This window comes from Ambystoma mexicanum, chromosome 2q, assembly GCF_040938575.1.
Source record: "Ambystoma mexicanum isolate Mex_15411 chromosome 2q, UKY_AmexF1_1, whole genome shotgun sequence".
In the NCBI taxonomy this organism is placed as follows: Eukaryota; Metazoa; Chordata; class Amphibia; order Caudata; family Ambystomatidae; genus Ambystoma; species Ambystoma mexicanum.
In genome coordinates, this window is record NC_090924.1 from 431,047,153 (window position 1) to 431,070,433 (window position 23,281).

Below are 23,281 nucleotides of genomic sequence, written 5' to 3' on the forward strand. Positions count from 1 at the left end.
AAAGGAAAAATCAGTCAAGAGATTTTCTGAAGTGATGTTCCAGAGTAGCGTGCTGCGAAAAAGGAACTGAGGTCACAGGGCAGCGAGCGTGCTATTTGTACCGGCATCAACGTCACATCTGGTCACAAAGACGATGACGAGATGGACATTGATGCCAGAGTGCATGGCTCCCCATGCTGGGAAAAGGTTTTAGAGAGCTGCAAAGCCAGGGAATATATATATCTAAAATAAGGAATCCGTGGGAGGGCACAATCGATTAGAAGCTTTTATTTTGTGGGATTCTAGAGGCATCTTTTTGGGGCCCCCTTAACTTTTTGTTTTCTTCCCCTTGTGCTTTTGGATCATTGACACTTTTCTGTAAGTCAAAGGGACTTCTCCCAAAGTCCCCCTGCCATTACAACCCTTTTTCACTTACTTAAGACTGAGGGTGATTCTATCACCCTATGCAGGGTTATACTGTAGTTTTGGCTTCACCAGCAGTGCAAACATTTTACCGCATTGGTAGCCCAATGTATGATTTTTGGCAGCCACTGGGGTAGCAATGGGTTTAAATCCTGTTCTGGCCTGTTCTGTTTGGGAGCCCACAGTGGCAGCTTCCATATTGGTCCCAACTGCTTGAGGTCAGTATAGACCCCTGCACTCCATCTCTTCCTTTGGGGGTATCTTTGGTCAAGTGGCAGTTCCACTGACCAACTAGAATGGTTGGTCATTTGATCCTTGGCCCTCAGCCTCCTTTAGTGATCGGCTGGCTGTTCTTTGGCCAGCCGTTTTCTGAACTGGTATAGAGGCTCTGCACGGCCCCTGATTCACTCTCTTGCTGCTTTTCTTCTGGAACTTTGAGGTAGCAGAGGAGTTTTCCTCATAATTTTGGGTGTTTTCAAAGCCCTCAATCGGCAGAACATGCCGAGTGCAGTGCCTTGGGCATCTCCGGTTTGGATTTCTGCCTCTAGAAGTCCAATTCGGCTTCACAAAGACTCCTGTTGACTTCCCACATCTGCTGGAAACGCTTTCTGGGCCACTTACCACTGAACCAACCCCCCACCCCTGCGCTTTCCATCGGGCTCTTCCACTTGGCTGTGGATGGCTGCTGGGTCCAGAGGGGACACCACTAATTCTTCAGCTTAGGATCTCAAAGTGCCTCCAGCCGTTGTCATCCAACCAAGCCACCTGGGGCCGTTTTCACTGGGTGCCACGCCTTTCCAGAGTCTTCCCAGATGAAATCTCTGATGCAGGCATGAAGGTCGACACCTTGAGAAGGTCAATTGTTTCCTTTCCAGGTTTGTCTTGGGATGTTGCTGGCTCAGGGTGCACGCCTCAGTGCATTGGATCCCGTAAATCGCACATAGAGGATAAGCCCTGTACTTAGGTTTGTTTCTTGCTGCTGGAGAAATGTTCACAGAAACTGCCGATATGAGCACCTAACTTTGGGTCTTGGGGTGGGCAATTATTTTTGATACTTACCCCTAGGGCCCCCTCCGGTCCGGAGTCGAGAATCTTTGAAGGAGTCTTTACTGCATTTCCCATAGACCTCTATTGGGGTTATTCCTGTTCTGCCGCTTCTTCCTCTGGGGCTTAAGGTTCATCTATCAACCACTGGAACACTTCTTTGGGGCCTCTTCTGGCGTTCCCTGAGGAAGCTTGCAATGGAATCCGCTCCTGCAGAGAAGAAATGACTTACCTTCACCAAAGTGGATGGACCATGGACTTAACTTCCAATATTTCTCATAAATCTTTCAACCTGTTCTTGAACTCTCCAAAAATTGATTCTGGGGTACTAACCTGACACTAGACATTTCACCTGCATCCACAAGGGGTCCACTGAGTTATGGACCAAGAATTATAATTGTAGTTATTACTTGTGAGTTTTAAACCATTTTTTAAGTCATATTCTGCATTTCTCCGATGGTAAATGTATGTTTAAAACTATCTAATTTCGGTGCCACTAAATATTTTTCCCTGAAATAAATGACTAAGGTAACTGTTTCTAAAATGTCTTATTAATTCTTAGAAGCCTTTGGGTGTGCTTTGAAATGCTTTCCAACCCTCTATGGCTTTGGTGAACTGTGCAGTTGGAATATTCTCAGTATCATGTTCTATGGGGTTCAAATTAATATGGAGTATTGCTGTATGCCTTAGAGAATTTTTGACCATTTACTTCCCTTTTTCTCCCACACAGGTGAGCCGTACACAGGTGAGCCGACCCATAGGTGCATTACCCGTTAGTTGGATTGAGTAGGTCCCCTTGTTCAGCCCACCTATGTTAATGTATGTCTGATACCTATCTGTGGTAGTGGGTCGACATATAGACAGCGGAGGGTGGGGGTGTTAGGAGAGTCCTTTCAAGACATTACTTTTTTTATTATATGTTCTTTTTATCACTGTGTATTATACATTAATTACCTAATTGTGACCTGATAGATTTCTGTGAGAGACTTGAAGTATATATTTGTTCAGTTTATCAGTGTAGTGTATTGCATGGAGTGTGTGGACCAAATGTACCTTTGTGTCACCCTAATATACCTACCTCAGAGGTGGGACTTGTCGCTCTGCCCACGTTACCTACACTTTAAGAAATGTTTGGCTTCCCTTTCAAGTGTGTTATAGCCCATTAAGGTCAGTGGTTGTAGTGCCCTCCAAAGAGTGGTACAAAAACTGCACCAGAAGTAAGTTCTCACACCCTGGAAACACACATTCACTTAAATAAAAATAAAAAAAGATACTAATTGTTAAGAGCTAGGATAGAAGCCAGTTTGTACGGAAGAAAGAAAAGAGGCAAAGGAGAAAGATTGGAAAGAGAAGAAAACTAACAGGATCACATGACATGAGATGAGATCACATGACATGGGGCCTCATTGTAAGTTTGGCAGTAATTCACTGGTAATTCCACTGAATAACTGCCAAAAACAGTTACTGCAACCATCACTTGGTCTTGTGGATTTACAAAGGGATTACAAGTGGTGGTAGGGCAGTGATAAACCCCATGTTACAAGTCCATAGGATTCCATGAGGTTTTTGGCGGAATTACCCCGAGCTGCATTTCTGCTCAGGTAAATCTGCCGATTTATGGCTTTAAAGTGGAGGATTTACCTCCAGCTTCATACTGGAGGTAAATCCTCCACTTTAAAGCCGAACTCAGGATTTAGTGGAGTTACAAGCATGGCAGTAATTCTGTTACCGACAAAGAAAGTGGCATTTACTAAATTAGCACCACTTTTTTACTGCTGCACCAAACTTGTAATGAGGCTCAAAGAATTTAAAAGAAGGTCAGAACAATGAATCAAGAAATGGGTAAAACTGGTGCAAGGAAAATGAGCAAAGTGAGAGGAAAAAAAGAATGAGGAAAAAGTAATGAAAAGGGAACATAGGCAGGGGAGAAACAGAAAAGATATGCATAAGAAGGATGGATGAAACTGAAAAGAATTGCCACATGAACATTGAGAGAGAAGACATTCTGGCTTACCTCATTATGTACGTAGGACTCACAGCTGTAGCACCAGACAGACAGGTCAGAGTAACTCAGCACCACCATGTGCCCAGATGACAAGCCATGCATCAACATATGCTCGTTAATATACCGCCCGCAGTAAACCTGTGAGGGTTGAGAGTAAGGAATGACGTTAATCTCAAAAAAGATTAAGCAAACTTCTTTTCTACGTCAATCAAACTCACTTTTATCTGAATGTAAATACACCCATGGACCCTCTAATGTGGAGGTGGATGGCCTTAGGCAGGCTGAAGCTGAAAAGCTCAAAATCTCAAACCTTTAGGTCTCATAAGCTACCTTCTTGTCCTAGTTAACATTATTGCGCACACCTTCAAGTTTGTAAAGATGGTCTGCAAACTACGAGTACTGACACACTGACTTAAGCATGAACAAAAGACCTCTACCCATCTCTGTTTCTAAAACACTTCATTGGCCTGTATCTAGGCCACAGTAAAGTATAAAGTATTTTGTCCAGCTTGCCAAGAACTGTCATGGAAGTTTCCCCGTTTATCTAAAAGAACAAAATAGCCCCTACAAAGAACACATTATCTTATTTGAGATTCTGAGACTGTCCTTGCTCTCTTACTTCTTCAGATAGACTAGCCAAGACAGCAGGCAGGCCATAAAAAATATATAAGAGTTATCTCTCAAGGAATTAAAATGGGGTGTTGCGACCAGCAGAGCCTGGCATTTTGGGGGTTGGCTGCCTTTCACTTTCCCTGCAAAGTCATCACTTGGGCCCCTTCCTGCACTGTACCTCTGGAGTGATATGTTGCTGCGGTAAGGAATCACTCGTTCTTGAACTCTTTGGGGTTCTCTGAATGGTGATGTAGTAACTGAGCTTCCGAACACAGCAGGGAAACTGGTCTGGCACCGACATCTGCAATGAGTAGGATACAAGATGGAGGAGATTGAGGCTGTAAATCCGGATCTGTGGGCCAAGCAGTGAGAGACCTCTCAATTTCAAGCCGGGACAGGTGTAAGAGCTCCGGACTGGCCAGCTTGGACTTTTCTATCGGCCAAATTACTTGCACAAATGTTCCTGTGTAAAGCAACAGAAAAACCTGCAAAGTGGAGCAGGCGCTGACTTTTTCCTTCTGGGGGCCTTGTGGTCTCCCAGAGGTGATCGTGCCACTCTTAGTGGTCTCTCCGCACTGAGATGAACTTGTGGATGAGGGAAACAAAATAAAAAAGAAAGGGGAGATATCTTTGCCCCACACACTAAGACTGAGTATTGCTTCTGGAAGTGAGACAACCTCTTCACTAGACCCTGAAATGGAGACAAGTTAGAGGGGGCATCCGTTTAATTTCCAGTCACAATCAAAGTGGCCCATCAGTCTAAAGAAGAAATTACCTCTCGGTAATGTTAATTCTGATGGATGCTCCCCCCACGGATTCCTCATCTATGATAATCCTATCCACAGTGCAGCCATTCTTCTGAAACATTTCTGCCTCCAAAGAGTGCAGTGCACTCCACGTCGGCTCCTTCCAAAGCATGTACGAGCAAACCAGACATGACATCGTGGCCAGTATGTATTGAGGCACTGCACACTGTGACCTCAGTTCCACCCTTTTCCCATAGCACTCTAACGCTGAGAGACCACAGAACCAATGGCGTACTGGCTATCTGCCAAGAGGGGCAAGTTAACAGGGCGATGAGGAATCTGTGAGAGGAACATCCATCAGGAGGAGAAATTAGTTACCATAATGTTTTTTCTATGGATTCTTCTCCCGCAGATTCCTCATCAGATAGATATCAATTCCAGCCTCAGCTGCTTGGAAAACCCTTTGACAAGGGGCATAGTACACTTCGACTCCGCCATCGATCCGTCCTGACTCGATACAACAGTCGTCGGCTCTGGACGCAATGGTCGTCGTACATCACTATGCCCATGTACCTCATTTCCCCACCTCCCCCGACCCCAAGCTCAAACACTGCAGAGGAAGACTAAACGATCTGGCTACAACAGTTGTAACTGATAGGAAAAAAGAAAACCATAACCGTTTATTTTTTGTGAGGAACAGCATTGCAGAAAGAATGCAGCACCCAACAAGAAAGTGGACTATAGCCCTCAAAACAAGAGTCCACCTCTTCCTCCCAGCAGAGAAGTAGCCATTGACTGCAGGCACTTTCCTAGCAGGATTGCATTACGGTAAGTAATTTCTCCTTTAATGGATTGCCTTTCTCACGCAGATTCCCCATCAGATGGACTCCCCAAGCAGTATCTGTGACAGGATGTAAGTTTCTTAAAGGAGGACATTTTGCATATCTGTTCTCCCAAATCGAGCGTCAGCTCCAAGCGCTACATCCAGGCAGTAGGGTTTGGTAAAGCTATGCAGTGAGGACCAGGTTGCCGCCTGGCAAATGTCCCTCACCGGTACTCCCCTTTGCAAGCCCGTATAGGCAGCCACCCCTCTATTTTAGCGGGCTCTGGAGCCTGGAGGTAGTTCCCTTCCTGCATTGTGATAGCATCCAGAAACACAAATCGTGATCCACAGCAAGATGGTCTGCTTCGAAAACAGCCAAACCTTTTTTAGCCATGGAGAATGCTACAAACAGCTGGTCGACCTTCCTCAACTCTGCCGTCCTGGCAACATAGAAACTAAGAGCCCTTCTCGGGTCTAGCCTATGGAACCACTCCTTTTCCTTGGAAGGGTGCTTTGGCGGGTAGAAAACAGGAATGTCAATGGCCTGGGACAGGTGAAATTCTGATACCACTTTGTGCAAGAACCCTGGTCGTACTTTCAGGGTAACTTTCTCCCTAAAAAAACAAAGAAAAGGCAGCTTGCATGACAAGGCCTGCCGCTCACTGACCTGTCTGGCTGACGTGATGGCGACTAAGAATGTGGTCTTCAAGGTGAGTAAGCCTATGGAGCTTAAAGGGAGCACCATAAGGAAGGTGAGAACCAAATTACGGTCCCAGTCTGAAACAAGAAAAAAGGGACAGGTGGAAACCTATTCACAAGGCCCTTCAGGAATTGGGCCATAATCGGGACAGCAAAGAAAGAGCCTTGAACCGCAGACCTTTAGAACACAGACCAAGCCGCCAAGTATCCTTTGATACTTTGACGGTAGTGACCGGACTGCCTGACGAGGCCAATGACAGAAGGAACACCATCAATGTAGTGGTGGGGTAAGAGATAGGTTCAATCGCACATTCCTGCAGAGAACATCATCCCACCCAAAATAATACTGGATAACATTGACATATTCGCCCCCACCTTGACAAAAATCATAAACGCCTCATTCAGAGACCAGAAAGTGCCTGATGCCATCAAAAAGGTTACCGTAACCCCCTTGGTAAAAAAACCCAATCTGGACCAGAGAGACCCAAACAACCTCAGACCCATAACTAATTGCAACTTCATTCTCAAAATCATGGACAAAATTGCCACCATGCAACTCCAGACATACGTGGAGGAGTCAAACGCCCTCCACCCACAACAATCTGGCTTTCGACCCGCCCACAGCACCGAGACAGCCATGTTAGATCTCCAGACCAAAATGCTCGGCATTATGGACAAGGGTAAGACAGGCCTTCTTATTTTACTCGACCTTAGTGCCGCTTTTGACCTCCTGGACCACAACCTACTCCAGGTTGCTCTGAAAAAGTTCACCAATTGTTCGGATGAAGCCACCAGCTGGATAATGTCTTTCTTAAAAAATAGAATATCCAGGGTGCACTGGGGGGACAAGTTCTCACTGGAAAAAGAAATCCTCTGTGGAGTCCCCCAAGGGGCAAGCTTGTCACCACTGCTGTTTAACATCTACTTGAGGTACTTATGCCTAGTTCTTGACCATATCAACACCTACTTCACTAACTACGCTGATGATACGCAGCTGGTATTTGAACTAAGTGGCGATTATCAAAAGGACAGTGAGCAACTCAACATGATTTATAGTTATGTAGAGCAATGGATGGACTCCAACTGGATGTGCCTTAATGGGGAAAAAACGGAGCTCATGATTTTTGGCTCATTACACGCCCGAGCTAAGCTACCCACATCCTACGCATCCTTTCAGATCAAAGACACACCCATTCCGGTATTAGGCAAGGTCAAAACCCTCGGTATGCTGCTTGAAGCATCCTTAGGGGCAGAGGCCCAAGCACTATACGTTAAGAAAAACTGTGCCTACCACCTCCGTCTAATAAATGCCATCAGACCCTTCATATCAGAAGATAATTGCGCGACCATAGCTAGAGCCACCATCTTGTCACGACTCGACTATGGCAATGCCCTACTTCTGGGGGCCTCCAAACGGTGCCTACAAAGCTACCAAGTTATACAGAACAACGCAGTAAGAACCGTCAAACTTAAATCTAGGACAGAGCATATCAGCAACTCCAGAAGGGAGCTACACTGGCTTAAAATTGAAGATAGGGTGCACTTTAAGACCCTAACTATCGTCCATAAATGCATTCACGGAAAAGCACCAACATACCTAAAAACGAGGATCAGTTCATACGTCCCAAACAGAACTCTGAGATCATCCCTACTCGGCAAAATTGCTATAGCCCCACATAAACTTAAAAGTGGCCTAGGCAGAGCCTTTCCAACCCTTGCTGCCAACCTTTGGAACAATCTCCCGGACCACCTAAGATTAGAGCCTAACTACATCCGTTTCCGCAAATCTCTAAAAACCCACATCTTCAAATAATACTCCACATGTTCAAACCTCAGCCGGAGTAATCCTTGTATTTCCTTCCCGTCTTCATATGTCCGTCTCACTGTCAGTCTGTCTATCGTGTTCCTATCTCTGCGCCCCGAGGCTCGCGAGCTACCGGCGCACTACAAATATTAAATAAATAAAATAAATAAATAAATAAAATTCCGTGCACCCCACCTCAAATCTTCTCCACCTGCACACATACAGCAATCTTGTTGATGGTCTGCGTGTAGTCAGCAGCACCTCAAGTACTTCCTCCAAGAGGTCCCACTCACCAAACCGCATCCTGTCACGAGCCATGCATGTAGGTTGAGGGATTCCGGATTCGGGTGGAGCACCCAACCTTCCGACTGAGATAGAAGATACGGCCGACGAGGCAACTGGAGAGGTGGGCAGATGGCCAAGTCCAGAAGCTCAGAGGATGATGTTCTCCTTGAACAATCCGGGCAATCAAGATCAGGGTTGCTCGAAACCTCCTGAGAACCCATAGAATTATGGGAATCGGAGGGAAGGCGTAGTGGAGATCGAAGATCCACTCCACTAGAAACGCATCTCCTAGCGCGCCCTTCGCTGGGAATTGCCTCAGGGAAAACTGTCTGCACTTCCTTTTGGACTCTTCTAGGTCTTCCCTGCACACTTCCCACTCATGCAAGACCGTACTCTGCCTGCTCAGAGCATCCACCAATCTGTTCTCCATCCCTGCCAGATGTACTGCTGAGACCAAGATTTGATTGTTCAAAGGCCAAAAAACCAGCTGTATTGCCTTTCTGCAAAGGGGAAGGGAGCGCACGCTCCCCTGCTTGTTCAGATAGTGCATGGCCACCATATTGTCTGTCAGGATCAGGACATGCTTCCCTTTTAGAGAGAGCGCAAACGCCTTCAGGGCCAACCTGATGGCTTGAAGCTCCAGCCTGTTGATGTGCCATTGGTCCTCCATCGCTGACCAAAGACTGCTCACCTGCAAATCCTCGCAATGAGCGCCCCAATCTTTCAAGGATGCATCAGTGACTACCCTAGCCTGGGGCACCGGAGGCCAGAAAGGTTCCCCCCGCCAATACGCTGTTGCTGCTGGCCCCCCAAGAAGATCATTGGCCACCGACCTAGACACTTTGAGAATGTCCTTTAAAGTGACAAAATACTGGGATCACTGTCCCTGCAGGAGCCATTGCAGAGACCGCATATGCAATCTGGCCTATGGCACCAGAAAAATGTAGGAGGCCATGAGACCTAAGAGGCAGTGGAAGGAGGCCGCTGGCAAGGTGTTGTTGCCCTCAAACAGCTGGACCATCTGTCTTTTTTTTTATATAACCTTTATTTATAATTGCACACAGTTAGGGCATACATACATTGTTAAGAATTCAAAACATTACATCACACGTGTTTACATTCCGTGTCAATCTAGGTCTTCGGCTTCTGCTTTGTCTGACAGGTATTGTTTGTATCTGGCCCATATATTTCTGGGTCTGGAAGTGGGTTGTACTGAGTCTATATACAGTTCTTCGGTATCATTTGTCCATATCATGTCCCTTTCCCAATCCGCCTTCATGGGCGGTGTATTGCTTTTCCACTTCAGCAGTATCTTAGCTCAGTAAACTCAGGTTCAGGAGTTTCCGCCACATTGGGTTCATCTTACCCACAGCCCCCAGGAGACACAACTGCGGTGACCACTCAATGGGCTGATCCGCCATTTCGTCTAGCGCTGTACAGATCTCTGCCCAGTATTCTTTTAATTTTATACATGTCCAGAGCACGTGGAAAATGTCTGTTTCTTCCGATTGACATCTCGGGCATATATTCACTGCTGTGGGGTAGATGCATTTGAGCCTAGCAGGGGTGTAATGTGTCCTATGGACTATCTTATAGTGTATAAGTTTGTACCTGGCATTACATGATATGTGTTTGGTCAATGTGCACATCTGCAGCCATTGGTGGTCCTCTATTTGATGCCCCAGGTCTTGTTCCGATTTAACTCTGGCATTATGTTCTTCTGTTGGGCGAGTTTGAGCAATAGTCTTATACAGTGTGGATGCTGTGATTTTCCCTGCACCTTCAGTGAACATGTATCCCAATCCTAGGTTTATCACTGGTTCTTCTGGAACAGCTGGCCATACGTTTCTAATTGATGCTTTTATGCGCATATATTGCAGTTTGTGTTTGGGAGCGTCTCCTACTATTTCTTTAAGGTCCTCCCAGGTCACAAAAGGTTTGTCTGGGAACATTTGACCCCATTGAACGATATCCCTGGTGGCCCAATGTGTAGCGGCGTCCTTGTCTAAAGTAGGTGGTATATGGGGGTCGCCCCAGATCGGCATGCTCGGGTGGTACAACTTATCTGTGCCGTAAATGGTTGTAATTCTGGCCCAGGCTGCAGCCGTCACCTGTGCAGGGTCGATGGAATTATGATGTTTGGGGCGTGACCTCGTCATATTGTGAAGCAGTGTGGTAGGTTCCGGTCTGTGATGTTGATGTGGTGTACCCTTAGGGTTGAGGAAGTTAGTAGCCCACTTGGCAGCGTAGTGCGCTTGCACTGCTAAATAGTAGAGTTCAAAAGCAGGTGCCGCTAGGCCTCCTTGTGGGTATGGGCCTGCTAATGTCCTCCAACTCAATCTGGAATGTCCCCCCATGTGAATGTAACGCAGGCACTTTTTTATTTTGATGAACAGCGCTTGACCAGGCCACACCGGAACTGTATTGAATAGGTAGAAGAGGTTTGGAAGAATTATTTTAATAAGGACGATTCTCCCCATCATTTAAATAGGTAGGGCATTCCAACGTGCCATTTTCGCGCACAATGCGTCGGCCAAGATGTTGTAATTTAGAGCACGGGATAATTGGGCAGTCCTAGCCACGTATGTTCCTATATAATGAATATCTATAGGGCTCCAAATAAGTCTGTGAAGTTCGTGGGGTGCTACCGTTGTTTATGTGAGTGGGAAAATTTCAGATTTGTTAGCATTGAGTCTTAAACTGGAGAAGTCGCCGAACTTCTTGACTTCCGCCAGGACTCTGCCAAGCGTGTAATCTGGGTTCTTTAGGTACAACAAAATATAATCTGCATATAATGTGATAATTTCCAGTTCACCTTCTAGCCATGGGCCATATGTACTATAACGGGTCCTAAGTATGTCCGCTAGGGGCTCTATCACCAATGCGAATAGTAGCGGGGACAATGGGCAGCGTTGTCGGGTGCCTCCCAGGAGTTACAGTGAGTCTGATAAGGAGCCATTAATACTTATCTTGGCATAGGGGCGTGTGTATAGTCTTTTGATCCATTTGATGAATTTAGACCAAACCCGTAGTTCTGTAGTACTCTAAATAGTAAGGGCCAGTACACGGTATCCATTGCTTTCTGCATGTCTAGAGACACTGCCACCGCTTGAGTTTCTTTGGGTATTGTTGCCAGGATCTTGTGGCACCGTCTGATATTTGTTGCCATTACCTACCTGCTACGAAGCCTGCCTGGTCTTCATGGACCATGTAGGGCATCAGTGGGGTTAGCCGGGCTCCAATATTTTGGCGAAGATTTTCACGTCAGTGTTTATTAGTGATAGCGGTCTGTAGGAACAGCATTCATCCGGGGGTTTCCCGGATTTAAGTAACAGCGTGATGACTGCTTCTCTGGTGGTTTCGGGTAGTTCCCCTTTTTCTAGGGCCTCTGTCCATACTGCGTGCAGCTTGGGTACAAGAAGCAAACTGAATTATTTATAGAATTCTGCTCCCAGGCCGTCTGTGCCTGGCGCTTTCCCATTGGGTAGTACTTTTATAGCTTCTGATATCTCGGCCTCAGTGATTGGGTTTTCAAAGGATTCCCTAGTGGCGTCAGCTATTAGTGTAGTTGATATGCTGGTGAGATATTGATCTATTTCCTCATCAGTGGCGCTACTTTGGGGGGAGTATAGCTGCTTGTAAAACTCATAGAATGCCCCACTAACCTCTGTACTGTCTGTGGTCCCTTTGCCGTTTGACAATTTTATGCATGGGATAGCAATCGGGCCTCGTTCGCCTCGCACCGCCCTGGCAAGTAGTCTCCCCGGGCGCTCGCTCTCCCCGTACCGTCGCACTGCTGCGGGTTTATCAAAGTAGAGGATTTCCCGATCTGCTGCTTCTTTAAATTCGTCTAGTTTAGTTTTAATCTCCAGCCGTAGGTGTGGGGACGGGGCTTGTGCATACTGGGATTGTCTATTAGCAATTTCTGTTTCTTGGCGTGCTAAGTTTCTACGTATGTCTTTGAGGACTCAGAATTCAGTGGACATCGCATTGCCTCTAATGCAGACTTTAAATGCTTGCCATAGTATTGCTTGGCTGGAAACAGAGCCCTCATTTATGTCAAAGTATTCATGTATGTGCTGAGCTAATGCCGTCTTGTAAACCATAGCTTGGAGGGCAGCTGATTTAAATCTCCATGGTGGCCTGCTTATTTTTATTTCAGGGCTTCTTATCGTCAGCTGTATTGGTGAGTGGACCGAGTATGTCCTGGGCTAGACATGAGCATCAGTGACCCAGTTTAATGCATCACTGGTGACTAGCCATATATCTATTCTGGAGTGCATATCATGCACAGTGGAGTAGTACGTGTATTCTCTTTTGGTGGGATTCAATGAGCGCCATGCGTCTCTTAGATTTAAGTCAGCCATGTGCGTGAGTATTATTTGGGCGGACTTGGAAAGCGCTCTCGGTTGGTTCGACGTGCGGTCTAGGTGCACGTCCAAAATGGTGTTGGAGTTACCGCCACATATCAGATGGGCCGTGGGGAATTTTTCAAGTTTTCCAAATATAGAGGAATAGAAGCCTGGGTCATTTATATTCAGGCCGTATATATTCAGCAGTACCACCTCCTTGTCGTGAAGGGTGCCATGGACCAGCACATATCTTCCCCCAGGGTCACACTCTGAGTTGAGACAAGTGAATGGCAGAGTTTTATGTACAAGGGTCGCTGTCCCCCTTGTCTGACTGGAGTATGTCGTGTAATATTGATGTGTTTCCCAGCTCGGGGTGAGCTGCCCTGTTTGTTGGTGTCCTATATGTGTTTCATGCAGGAAAACTATCTTGGGGCCCAGTCTGTTAATGTACGCTAATATTTTCCTTTTCTTGATCTGGGTTCCCAGCCCACGAACATTCCAGCTCAGTATTTTAATACCCCCGATACCTGCATTAGCCATCGTCTCGGATGTGGATGTAATTGTGTTTATATGTTCCATTTTTGCTATGGGATTTTCCGTGATGGTCCACATCATCTGTGTGCTTTTTGTTATATTACCCTTCTCTCTAAAACTATATCCCAACAAACATGCCCCATATCCCTCCCCCTCCCTCATAGTTCCCCGAACTTCAACTATGCCCGCATGCCCTTCCCCACCCATTAACTTATAATGCACCTGCTACAGGGGGTCTTGTAGGGACATCCTGGGCCACCTATGTTTATGTTATCTTTTATTTTCCAGTGTGGCTAGTTCTGTATGCTGTTGCTCTTTCACATGTGAACCTTAAAGGGGGAATCTCATCATTACACTTGTAAACCGGGGCCTCCCGTAGGGAGGCCTCCGTTTTCATTTCATAGTTTGTTATCTTTGTGTATTCGCCGTTATGAAGTCCCCTCTTCTCAGGAGTCCTGTTCAGTTCCAGGAGGGGGAGTTGGTATTGGAATGTGAGTTTCCACGAAGTTTGCCACCTCCTCAGGAGACGTGAAGAAGAAGGTTTTGTTCTGATGTTGTATCTTTAGCCTGGCCGGGTATAGCATGGCATAGGGAACATGTTGCTCGTGTAGTAATTTTTTTACCCCAGTGAAGAGACGTCTTTCTTGTTGCACCGCCAGTGTGAAGTCTGTGAAAATGCATATAGCATTGGCTTCCCATTTCAGTTCTCGTTTTTCTCTGGCAGTTTTCAACACCAAGTCTCTGTCCCTTTAGTTCATCATGCGTGCTACGATGGGCCTCCGGTATGCTCCGGGCTTAGGTTTTGGTGCAAGGGATCTGTGTGCACGCTCCACAATGAACATGGCTGACCATTCGGGATCTCCTAGAAGATTGCGCAGAAGATTTTCCACCACTTGCTCCATGGGTCCTTTCAGGGCTTCTTCTGGCATGCCGATTATACAGATGTTGTTCCGTCGTGGCCTGGCTTCTAAATCCTCGCACTTGGTTTTTATCGTTCCCAATTCTATTGGCATTGTTGACACTGTGGATTTTAATGCCTCCAACGCATCCTCTGTGCCAGTAATTTGTGTTTCGGCTTCTGTGATTCTTGTTGTCGTCTTGTCGAGTTGCGTCTTAATGGAGGCGACATTGGCTGTTATCCCGTCTAGTTTTTCCTTAAGGGTGGAGATTCCTTGTTGCATGGCCAGGAAGACCGCCTGTGGGTCCATCATTGGGGCAGGTGTGTCTGGTTGAGTTTGCGATGGTGTTTCTTTGGACATCGTGGTTTCTATCTCTTTTCTCGTCATTGTTGTGTATTTTTCTATGGCTCCTTTCCCTTTCTTGGGTTCGAAGCCCTTGGGCATCGTATTTATCCCTTCCGGGGTTAGTTTCTGCTGGTATTTGCGTTGGATGGTTCTGTGCGTTTCACCAGGGTTGCGGTGTTCACTTCGGATCTTGTAGCTTGTAATGGAGATGGGCCTTGCCCGCCCGACATGACTGCTCGTATGAGTTTCGCTGTGTAGACTTATAGTGTTGTCCACCGCCTCCGTCCGATGTTTCCCAGCGGTTTTATTAATGCCTCAGTTGCATTGTGGGCAGTGGGTAGATGGTTTGTGGGTCTCGTGGAGAGTTGTGGCTTGCGTGTGCCCCGTGTATTCTCCGCCCAGGATTCACCAGGTATCGCAAGTCGAGTTTGATGGTAGCATGGGGGGATTAGTGCACTGAGGTCAGAGCAATGGTGGATTGTGCGCGGGCCTGCTTCTTCCCTACACCGTGATCTGTCCTGAAAATATAACTAGTCACGGCTGAATATAATGTCCGAAAAATTAAGTTGACACAGAGGGGGCATTGTGTTTTCCTTGTTGTGTACACTGCTTTATGTTGTTCAGTGTTGGAGCCTCCCAGGTCAGCACCTTCGATGTAGGAGACCCGCGCCTTAAAGCGCCCCCTCGCACCGTTGTTGTAGCCTGTCCTGTAGGTGTTTCTTGGTGCCCCTGGCTATGACTGTCTTGAAGTGGGGCAGCCCTGTGGGAGGGCTTCAGTGTCTCACTGCTGTAGTCCGGGTCAGCAGAAGCTGGTCTGATTTGTCTCAGTCACAACACTGGATGGGCTTTTTCTACCTGGTATGGTTTGGGGTAGAGCAGATGTCAGGTTCGAGTATGCCTTGTCTCTGGGATGTGGAGGGTCTCTCTGTTTTGTGGACTCCGAGCACTGAGTTGCCCGCAGTGTGGCTGGGTTCACGGATGAGAGTATCAGGCTGCTGCAATTGTTGTGATGTTGAGCATTTATGCTGTTATCTCGCTATTGTCCTGCAACGGTGCCTGGATTCCTGGTCATGGGGCCTGAAATGTGAGCCGCGGGCAAAGGGGGCCTTTTCGTTGGTGGTGCCGCAGCTGTGAAATGTTATCGGGCGCGGGCCAAGTGCAGTCTCCCGCCCGCGGTGTAGTGCAATGTCCGGGCTTCGCAATATTCCTCCTTCGAACCCCCTTACTGCGGTGGGGAAGGGGGCGGCCCGCCGGGGTTGGGGGGGGCCGCGGGATTAGCTGAGATGTGTGTACCCCCTCCTCCTTACCATTCCCCTCGCAGGTCTTCCGGTCTACGGCTGCGCGGTCACCCCCACCGGGATGGGTATGTGTTCTGGGTCAGCAGGCGCTCAACGGAGACAGGAGAGCCTGCGACCTTCAGTACGTTGGCAGGCACCTCTGCACGGCCCTCCGATTCTCGATTCGTCGCCGTGCTGGGCTCCTCTTGTTCCGCGCTGTGTGCTGGGAAGGTTCTTCCGTTAGCCGCGTGGGATCTTCAACTCGGTGTATCTCTGGATTCCTGCAGTCGCTCAGGGCCAAACTTTGTGAGGTTGTCCTAGTGAACTGGCTAGTCACATTTGGCAAATTTCGAGGAAACCTGCCCGTCTGGATACTTATGTTGACATTGCAGCCCAGGATGCCTGCAGAGCTCACACAGGAGCATCCATATCTCCTCGTGTGCAACAGCGCCCCCCCAGCTGGACCATCTGTCTGACACTGGGAACCCTCTCCTCAGTGGGGGGGGGGTCCTTCCCCATCAGAGTACCCAAGACTGCTCTGATAAATTGGAGCCTCTGTGCTGGTGTTGTGTGGGACTTCTGCAAGTTCAGGGAGAAGCCCAGCCTGTGGCGTAGTGGGGCAGGTGACCTCGAGATGGGACAACACTTGCTCCGTCGACCCCCCCTCAAATTAGCCAGTCGTCCAGGTATGGGACCACATGGACGCCAGACCTCCTGAGGTCAGCTGGGACTACCATCATGAGCTTGGTGAAGACCCTGAGGGTGGTGGTCAACCCAAAGGGGAGTACCTTGAACTGGTAGTGCTTGTCCCCTATGAGGAATCTTAGGAATTTCCTGTGCTTCAGATTGATTGGCACATGGAAGAACCGATGGGATGGTCCGACGACGTATTCCATATCTATGACATGTAATCACCACAGCTGTGCTGCTTCGGAAACTTTTTCGGCGTCTGCGTCCTGCGTCGATGACGTCGATGCGCCGTCGTCGAGGACCTCCTCCGACGTCCGACGTCATCCGATGTGATAACTAGGACGCACGACGCCCATAGCCTCAGTTGTAGTTTTTTCCCCCAGAACGTGTGACATAAGTCAACTGCCAGTCAGACACAAAGCCTTGCGGAACGTAAGCTGCAATCGCAAAAGAAATTCTGTAGCGGGGAAGGCAGGGCGGGAGCGATATGGAATACGTCGTCGGACCATCCCATCGAAAGAACGTTACCAGGTAAGAAAGTAACTTGTTCTTCGAGGGGATTGGGTCCTCCGACGTATTCCATATCTATGACAGACTCCCAAAGCAGTACCAAAGCAAGGAGGAGGGAAAGAATTTAGAATCAAAATGTAGAATAGCCAATCAAATAGCAGAGCAAAGGACCGCCTTGCCAAAGGCCAGATCCTGCGCTCGGATGGAATCAAGGGAATAGTGACGTACAAATGTATGTACTGAAGCCCAGGTGGCTGCATCACAGATGTTGCGAATAGGAACACCCCTCTGCATGGCAGTAGACGCAGCCATACCCCTGGTAGAATGGGCCCGCAAGCCAGCCGGTGGGTCCTTACCCGCCAAACGGTAGCACTCCGAGATGGACAAAATAATCCAGCGAGACAAAGTCTGTTTCTTCACAGCTTGCCCCAAACGCTTTCCAGCGTAACCAATAAAGAGTTGATCATCCACTCTGACCCGGGACATGCGTGAAACATGAAAGCTTAAAGCTCTCCTAGGATCAAGCCTATGGAGCCTCTCCTCTTCCTTACCAGGATGCGGAGGAGGATAGAATGCCGGAAGAACAACCTTCTGGGCCAAATGAAATTCCGTCACTACCTTCGGAAGAAAAGAAGGACGAACTCTAAGGACAACCCTGTCCTTGTGAAATACAGTGAAGGGAGGCTTAACTGAAAGTGCCTGTAACTCACTCACTCTGGGAGCGGAAGTAACCACAACTAAAAACACAGTTTTCAGAGTTAACAGCCTCAAAGGGCAAGAATGTAAAGGCTCAAACGGAGCACCCATAAGAAACTTAAGAACCAGGTTTAAATCCCAACCGGGCACCAGGAAAGGTGACGGAGGGAACACATTAGTGAGCCCTTTCAGGAACTGTGAAATCAAAGGGATTTTAAAGTAAGAACACTCTTCAGACGAGCGCTTAAAGATGGACAGCGCCGCCAGGTAACCCTTAACGGTACCCACTTGCAAGCCCCTGTGGGCCAAAGAAGGTAAAAAGGACAGAACCATGGGGATGTCACATGCAAAAGGATCCACATTCTGAACCCTGCACCAGTCGCAGAACTTACGCCAACGGCAACGGTACAGAGACTTTGCTGCCGGTCTTCGGGCCGAAAGCAACACCTCCATCACGTCCTCAGGGAGGTCCCAATCCTTATACCTCAACCTTTCAGAAGTCAAGCGTGAAGGTTGAGGGATCTGACCTCTGGATGGAGAACCTGACCCCCCTCCCGTGAGAGCAGATCGTCTCGGTAGGGAAGACGACGTGGAGGGCAGATGGATAAGTCGAGAAGGTCCGGGTACCACGTCCTCCGAGCCCACGCCGGGGCAATGAGGATCATCCGGGAACCGAACTTCCGTAACCTCCGCAGCACTTGCGGGATGACGGGGACTGGAGGAAACGCGTACAGCAGCGGGAATGACCACTCCACCACGAACGCGTCTCCTAAGGCTCCTTCTGGAGGAAATTCCCGCAAGCAAAACCTTTCGCACTTCCAGTTGACACTGGAGGCGAAGAGATCCACTTGAGGGGTCCCCCAAAGGGCGAAGATCTCCAGGAGAATCTCCTGAGCCAACTCCCACTCGTGAGAGATCGCGCTCTGCCTGCTCAGAGCGTCCGCCGTCACGTTTTCGGCTCCGGCCAGATGAACTGCCGAGATCGAAACTTCCTGCTGGATGGCCCAGAACTCGAGCTGCATCGCCTCTCTGCACAGAGGAAGTGACCCTGCCCCCCCCTTTTTGTTGAGGTAGTGCATGGCCACTGTGTTGTCCGTCAGGATCAGGACATTCTTCCCTCGCACAGACGGCAGAAAAGCCTTCAGGGCTAGCCTGACGGCCCTCAGCTCCAACAGATTGATATGGAGTCTGGACTCCGACGGAGACCAACGACCGCTGACTGTCAGCCCGTTGGCATGAGCTCCCCATCCCGTGAGGGATGCATCCGTCACGATCGTCACCTCCGGCCAGGGAAGCCAAAATGGAGCCCCCTTCATCAAGTTGCCTTCGACGGCCCACCACAGAAGGTCCCGGGCGACCGAGGACGGCACCTGAATCGAGTCCGACATCCTGCCGGAGGACTGCGACCATTGCGTCTTGAGTGCCCACTGCAAAGATCTCATCCGCAGGCGAGCCTCTGGCACCAGAAGAATGCAGGATGCCATGAGGCCGAGCAACCTCAAGAACTCGAACGCTGGGAGCGTCTGGGCATGCTGAAACTTGTGCACCATCTGCTGAATGTGAAGAGCCCTCACCTGGGGAGGAAAACACTGCCCCAGGGAAGTGTCGAGCACTGCTCCGATGTACTGGAGCCGCTGTGTTGGCGTCAAATGGGACTTCTTTAAATTGAGGGAGAAGCCCAGCCTGTGAAGGGAGCGACAGGTGATCGATAGATGATCCAGGACTTGCTCGGGAGAGCTCCCCCTGATCAACCAATCGTCCAGGTAGGGGTAGACGTGAATCCCCCCTTGCCTGAGATGCGCTGCCACCACCACCATGAGCTTGGCGAAAACCCTCGGGGCGGAGGTCAATCCGAACGGCAGGACCCGAAACTGAAAGTGCGAGTCGCCAACCGCAAACCTCAGGTACTTCTTGTGCTTGGGATGGATCGGCACATGGAAGTAAGCATCCTTGAGGTCGAGTGACACCAACCAGTCCTGAAGCTGAAGGGCCTGGAGGACTTGAGAGAGAGTAACCATCTTGAACTTGTCCTTCCTGAGGAGTTTGTTCAAACCGCGCAAGTCCATGATGGGTCTCAATCCCCCGTCTTTCTTCGAAACCAAAAAATAAGGGGAATACCATCCCTTGTTCCTCTCCGCTACAGGCACCAGTTCTATGGCGCCTTTCTCCAGCAGGGCTTGAATTTCCTGCGCAAGGAGCGGATCCGGACTCTGCAAAGAGAGGTTCCCCGGTGGATTGTCGCGAGGCCTGTGCCGAAAAGGAAGACAGTAGCCGTGGGTTATGATCTCCAGAACCCACACATCTGAAGTAATGGCTTGCCACTCTACAAGATGCTGCGCCAGCCTTCCCCCAACCGGCGAACCATGGGACATGGCCTCACGACTGAGTGGGAGCGGCTGCGGCATTACCTGAGGGCAAAGAGGCAACTGCCCGAGCGGCCTTGGCACCACGGGTACCCTGTCGTCCACCTCTGGTACCCCTGCGATGGCCTCTTTGACTGCCAGCTCCTCTCGCTATACTGAAGGAGGAGTAATAACGAAAGGAACCACCCCTCCACTGCTGTCCCCTATGACGAAAAGGCGGAGGTTGGCGAACTGCAGCGCCCAACGACTTCGCTGCAGCTTTTGAGGTCTGCAACCTCTCAAGGCTCTCGTCAGCCTTGCTGCCAAAAAGGTGTTCACCATCAAAGGGCATGTTGAGGAGCCGGGACTGCACATCAGGCGCAAACCCCGACTTCCGCAACCACGCAAACCTGCGTATCACGGTGCTCGCCGCCATGGACCTACTGACGCATTCAGCTAAGTCCAAACCCGACTGAACGGACTCACACATGGCATCCTTACCATCCTGGACCATAGCAAGGAAACCATCCCGTTCATCCCCTTCGGGAACATGTTCAGCCGCTAACGCAACACAGTTCCACAGAGTGTGCGTGAAACGTGACAAGGCACAAATGGAGTTGGCCGCCTGAAGCGCCATACCACCAGAAGAAAACACTTTCTTCGCCCAGCCATCAAAACGTTTGTCGTCCCTATCAGGAGGGATGGTAGGGTACAACGCCTGCTTCGCCGGGGCCGTGGCCGCCTGCACCACCAAACTCTCCGGAGTGGGGTGCCTGGTCAAGTAGCAGGGGTCGCCACTGGCTGGACGGTATTTTCGCGACAAGGACCTGCCCACCGCCGGGAGACTTTCCGGAGCAGTCCAAGCCGCCGCCACCCTTCTCTGTAAAGCCATATGGAACGGCAGAACCGGGTCAGTTGGGGGACCAACATCAAGGATGTCTGTCAGATCATCCTTCACAAACTCCCCTGGGGGAGCAGACCATCCCAAGTACTCAGAAACCCTAGCCATAAGGCGCCGGTACGAGGAATCAGCATGAGAGCCAGGCTCATGCCTACAAAACTCCACCTCCGGAGAGGTGTCCAGTCCACTGGCATCATGCAGTGACTGTCTCAACTCGTCAAACGGACTATGGCCCGAGACAATGTCATCCGGAACCTGACTAGGAACCAGGCCATCAGAATCCTCATCCGCCTCTGAAATATAGTCCAGGTGGCGAAAAGAAGGCACTCGAGAGTGCTTGCTCTTAACCAGAGCCTTCCTAGGGGGTCCACCCGTGCCCTGGGGTACCTCCGACACGAAAGGCGTCGATGGCGTCGAGCGAATCCGCGCCAGCGTCGAGAGAACCGGGATCGGCGCCGAGAGGATCGGCGTCGACGTCGAGGAAATCGGCGTCGACGTCAGATGCAGCGCCTCCAGAATCGGCGGCGTCGACACAGCCCTCGAGGCCGGAGCCCCGAGCGTGTCCCTCGACGACCTGAGCGTCGACGGCTTCCTCGGAGCCAGAGCCTCGAGAAAGCCCTCAACGCCCTCGACGCCACAGACGTCGATGCCTTCTTTAAAGACCTCACAGGTGCACACGGTCTCGAACGCGTCGAGGACCGGGACCTGGAACGGGTACGTCGAGAACGAGTCCCCTTGTCCGAACGGGACCTCTCCCGTGACTCGTGCCGACCACTCTTGCGAGCGGTGTCTCTCGACCTCACACGACCGACCCCACTCGGGGGCGCGGACGGCTGAGTACCCTGCGACTCAAGAATCGCCAACATCTTCATCCCGAAGGAAGCCCATTCCTCCGGCGTCGCACGGCTGGAGGGGTAAGCGACGTGCCGGGCAGAGCCCTCCGAAGAGGACCTGGAAGACGACCGGTGTCGGCGCTTCCGAGAATGCCTCAAAGAGGCTGAGGAGTGGCGAGACCGACTCCTAGAAGGAGGCCCACGAGACTTCCGACGATGACACGGAGAGTCACCCCTCGAATCATCCGTCGAAAGCCCCACAGACTTCGACTTCTGGGGCTTGGACACCCGACCTACCGACAACTTCTTCTTACGTTCGCGTAAGGCTTTGGACGTGAGCGACTGGCAGTCGATACAGTCATCCGTGTCGTGGGCCTCCCCGAGGCACCAGAGGCAGGCGTCGTGCGAGTCCGTCACCGACATCTTGGACCCACACTCCCCGCACTTCTTGAAACCCGGACGCGGGGTCGAAGACGAAGTAGACATCTTCAGAAGGATTTTCACAAACGAACAGGTTCGAAGAACTGAGAAGAACAGAACTCCAAAGAGTCGAGGCGTTTTAACCGAGAAACACGAAGCAACACGTTCGCGGAAAAAACGGAACTGAGGCTATGGGGGTCGTGCGTCCTACTTATCACATCGGATGACGTCGGACGTCGGAGGAGGTCCTCGACGACGGCGCATCGACGTCATCGACGCAGGACGCAGACGCCGAAAAAGTTTCCGAAGCAGCACAGCTGTGGTGATTACATGTCATAGATATGGAATACGTCGGAGGACCCAATCCCCTCGAAATATGCGTCCTCAAGAACTATTGAGAAACAGCCAGTCCTAAAGCTTGAGGGCATGGAGAATTTCTCTCAACAACACCATCCTGAACTTGTTATTTCTCAGCAACTTGTTCAAGGCCCTGAGGTCCAAGATGGGACCCTCCCCCTTTCTTGGATATCAGGAAATACTGGGAATACCTTTACTCGGGAGGTACCTCTTCCATGGCACCCTTCAAAAGCAGGGCTTGCTGTTTTTCCTGGAACTCCTGATCCGGTTGTGCAGGAGGTGGTGGCCTGTCCAAAGGCCTTTTTATTTAAGGCAGACAGTAACCCCCTATGAACGAGCTGAAGAGTCCATGCGTCAGAGGTAATCTCCCACCATTGGGTCCAGTGCTCACCTATCCGTCCTCCAACTGGGGAATCATAGGAGGTGAAATCAAAGTGGCTTCGAGGGCAGAGCCGCCCTCGCCGCTGCTTCAGATGTCTGCTAGCCCCTGGAGGCTCCTCTATATTTAGCGTTCGCATGGCCATAAGAGTAGGCCTGCTGCATCTCCAGGTCTGGAGATGTGTCTAGTCCACTGGTGTCATGAAGGCCTTCAGCCAGGGTGACTACATCTGCCTAGTCAGTAACGAAATGTGCCCCCCCAGCACCTGCATAAGTTGGGTCACACCCACTAGACAGTTGGTCGTTGTCATCGACGAAAATATCGAC

General features: G+C 49.8%; 1 protein-coding gene across 1 annotated transcript in view; it reads right to left on the reverse strand.

Moving 5' to 3' along the window:
- HDAC6 (histone deacetylase 6) overlaps positions 1-23,281 on the reverse strand; it is a 1,945,770-nt gene that overhangs the window by 60,337 nt on the left and 1,862,152 nt on the right. Inside the window, exon 28 of the mRNA XM_069647471.1 lies at positions 3,461-3,589. Within this exon, the coding sequence (XP_069503572.1) occupies positions 3,461-3,589 (129 nt within the window). The remainder of the gene's footprint in view (positions 1-3,460; positions 3,590-23,281) is intronic.